This window comes from Microplitis demolitor, chromosome 6 (genome assembly GCF_026212275.2).
Source record: "Microplitis demolitor isolate Queensland-Clemson2020A chromosome 6, iyMicDemo2.1a, whole genome shotgun sequence".
Taxonomy (NCBI): domain Eukaryota; kingdom Metazoa; phylum Arthropoda; class Insecta; order Hymenoptera; family Braconidae; genus Microplitis; species Microplitis demolitor.
In genome coordinates this window covers 9,729,488-9,733,260 of record NC_068550.1, presented here as the reverse complement: position 1 = coordinate 9,733,260, position 3,773 = coordinate 9,729,488, and the positions used below count along the sequence as shown (strand labels likewise).

The 3,773-nt window shown below is 32.6% G+C and overlaps 1 protein-coding gene across 1 annotated transcript; it reads right to left on the bottom strand.

The window, feature by feature from the left end:
• Positions 1–498: 498 nt before the first annotated feature.
• Positions 499–2,327, bottom strand: LOC106693173 (prostatic spermine-binding protein-like). Its single transcript, XM_053740039.1, has 3 exons — positions 2,282–2,327; positions 1,265–1,711; positions 499–506 (listed from the first exon to the last, which is right to left on the bottom strand). Exons 1-3 carry the CDS (start codon positions 2,325–2,327, stop codon positions 499–501), a joined length of 501 nt encoding a protein of 166 aa, XP_053596014.1.
• Positions 2,328–3,773: the final 1,446 nt, after the last annotated feature.

Here is a 3,773-nt window from a genome sequence, read left to right as displayed (position 1 = left end):
TTTCGGGACAAATATCGTTATAAAAATGTTTTCGAACAGAATCAATGGCGCCGAAAGTACGCCGGCCTAGGGGCTCTGATTCGAAACCTAAATATTGTGATTGTGACTCCTGTACGGAGTATGACAAATTGTGTTCTGGTGAACGTTACCACCAACCACTAACCAGACCTAATTTGCCCTTCGTAAGGAAAACCACTATCCTTCCCAAAAACTTTAGGGTTAAGAAACTCAAATACAAACTGATCCCGATCACTGAGGTCGAGAGGCCCATACCTCTTATTTACATCAGCGACGCGGATCCAAGGTTCCATTTTTATGCTGATAAATTCCTGTCCGGACCTTCTCTGCTGGAGCCGTACACGGGGGTTCCTGACGACCACATAGAACTAATAGTCTTGGAGTAATTTTCAAAAGGAAAAGGTACCCTTTTTAAAATCGGTCCCCTTTTCCCACCAACGTAAGTAGAAATAAATTTTTTTTTGAGATCAGGGATCATTCCTAGAAATCTGTAGATTTCTAAAATATAAAATCTCTTTTCCCCATTGTTCCAATTACCATCGGGACGTAACAATACATACACACACTCGGACATCATTCTGAAAATAGTCAGAATAGCTTCCTAGGACCTCAAAACGTCGACATCTGATGAAAACTCGATTTTCGAAAATCGGGGTTAAAACAATAACTTCCCGAAATTTTAGAAAATCGTCGATTTTCTAAGCGGGAAGTTAAAACAATAGATCAAAAAGTAATTAATTACTTAATTTTATAATCCTGATTTTTTTTTAATTAAACGGTTCGCTTTCTTCTTTTTTTGAAGTTTAAAATTGCCAAGAAAGAGAGTTACACAACGATTGAATGCAACTCTTGTTAATTGATTAGTTGGAGCAGTTTTTCTTAGCACATATTCTAAAAGAAAAAAAATTAAAGAATAAATATTAAAAGTATTTTTCACTTGATTAAATTACTCACAAAACAAAATGAGAAAGAAAATTACTTTTAACACAGTTAAAGAGATTTTTTGGTACAGCTTTCCCATCACTGCCTTGTAATGTCATGTCCTCAAAAATTTTGCGCTCAACTAACTTTTACAGCAGTAGAGTAATCATTCTTCTCGGCTTATTTATATATTCTTTATTAAGAGAGTCGAGAAGTTCAGTTTGAACAAAGATTTTGCTTCCTTGAACGAGTTCCGTCTTAGAATTTTTCACAACGTCGTTATCCTCATCACCATGATCATCATCATCAACATCATCATCATCACCATGATCATCATCATCATCATGACCATCATCCTCATCATTATCATCGACATTATGACCATTATCATAATCATTATTATCATCATGATCATCATGATCATCATCATGACTATGATCATCATTATCAACATGATGATCATCATCGCGATCATCGACATTATTCTTATCGTCATCATCAAGGTCATGGTTATAATCACTGCTATCGTCGTCGTCATCATTATCACCATCATGACCTGAGTGATTTAAGAAGTCACTGTTAGCATCACCATCAGCATCAGCAATATCAACGACGACATCAGACTCACTCTGACCAGAAACGGAACCACCACGCAGATTATCACTATTATCAGGAACAGTGTCATGATTACAGCCATCTTGATTAGCATAATCGAACCCTGTCACGATGTCATCAGTATTGACGATAATGCTTCTCAGGAATTTAACATCGGCTATGAATAACAAGCGGATCAAATCAAATAAATTTTGTAAGGATTCAGTATTGATATAAAAAACTTAAGTAGATAGAGGAAAAAAGCCAAAACTTACTGTTTTCAGCAATTATTCTCGCAGCGTAAATTTACGTCCCCACCGAACGGTTACGCAATTATTTTCGGCACGCTTATAAATACATGAAGAATCGACCACGCTAACCAATTTGTCGTTTTTCCAAAAAACTAAATAATTAATGTTTCACAGAATGATAAATAAAAGCAACGATATTATTTTAAGCGGTTGATATGCCAAGTGAAATGATAAAGTGACAGTTGCTGTCAGATTCGAAACAATCTGAAGATAGCTTAAAAAAAAAAAAAAAAATCTACTATCAAAGAATTCAAATTTTTCCATAGTGAAATAGATTGTAAAAAATTTAGTATTATTTTTTGTCTTAAAATTTCTCTTACTTTTTGCCTTGAATAGTGTCTGATTTTGAGTCTTAAATTTTGACTCGATTTCAGTCAATAATTGTGTTTGGCTTTATTCAAATTTATTTTAACTTTATATTTTAAATATTGTCTTACTTTTTATCTTTCGTGTTGTCTTCCTTTGAATCTTTGAATTTTTCATATCTATTTTAATATTAATTGAGAAAGTTGTTGCTTCAAGGCATCTTATTTAACTGTTGAATTAAATTTAAGGGTGAATTAATTTAATGATAATTAAAAATAACTAAATTTTGGACACAAATCTATTCCGATTTTTTTCTAATGCCGCGAAGTGTCTGGTACAAAAATTCGACAAATTTTGAATTTTAAAAACCCATTTCAATATCAATTAGAAAAGAAGTTGCTTTAAGGCATCTTATTCAACTGTTGAATTAAATTTACAGGTAAATTAATTGAATGATAGTTAAAAATAACTAAATTTTGGACACAAATCGATCCCCATTTATTACTAATGCTTGGAGCGGTGTTGCCAACCTACCAACTTTTTACATTTTAAGGTTTTTTGACTGGTTATCAATATGTTATGCACTTATGTCGTGCTACACTGCATTTTTTACATATAATACTTGTCATTCGGTGTATTGACTCATAAATCAACAACCAAACCCAAGGTATATGCCTACTTGCATGATTCTTTGTAGTTTTGTCCTGAGTACGTTAACGGACTCGTCAGTAAGGCTATGTTGACGTACTCTTGCCTTAGACTACATCTCTTACTAGTACGCACCGGCGTAAAACTGTGTTGTGAGCTTCAGTCGAACGGTATACTAGCAAAGAAAGACGGATACTTTCCAAGCTACTTGCAACAAAGTGTGGGGTGAGCTGTTGTACACCTTGAAAGTATTAAAATAACAAAATTATGCCAATTCTAATCTATTACAAGAGTTCAAATTATTTAAACTCTTTGTTGGACCTTTCTATCGCCGCCGTCCATCTTATGGTATTAAATAAATTTTTATTATTATTGTTGTTGTTGTTATTATTATTATTATTATTATTATTATTATTATTATTATAATATTATTATTATTATTATAATAATTATTATTATTTCAAGTTAGAAGGGATAAAAACTGATCACTGTGCGAATGATTTAGAGTGTGAATGTTATAAAAGGGCAATAAACAGAGCACAAAAAAATATAAATTATAAATACTAGCAATCAGTTCAAAATGAAGATCGTATGAGGAATAATAAAAGGTTATTTGTAATAGTGGCATTGAACATAAACGGTTTAATTAGACACAAAGACATTTTTGAGAAATGGTTGTGTACTATTAAGCCGGATGTGATTTGTCTTACAGAAACACACATAGGTCCAGATGTATTTGACCACGAAATTAGGTTTAAAAACTATAGTCAAGTACGGACGAATACGAATAACAATCGAACCGGTGGTGCAATTACGTATATTAATAACAATTATAAATTTAAGATATTGCTGAATAGTACTGAGATTAGTGATAAAACTTGGATTAATGTGGTTCAAATAGGCCGGAGTGATGGTTTTGTCATTGTAAATGTTTATAGATCACCAAGAAATCGTGTGAGTCAGTTTAAAGAAAAT

Coding starts and splice junctions, on each gene's coding strand:
- LOC106693173 (XM_053740039.1), bottom strand. CDS start 2,327: ATGAAAAATTCAAAGATTCAAAGGAAGACAACACGAAAGATAAAAA. Junction 1,712..2,281: donor GACAACACGAAAGATAAAAA/GTAAGACAATAT, acceptor TGTTATTCATAG/CCGATGTTAAATTCCTGAGA.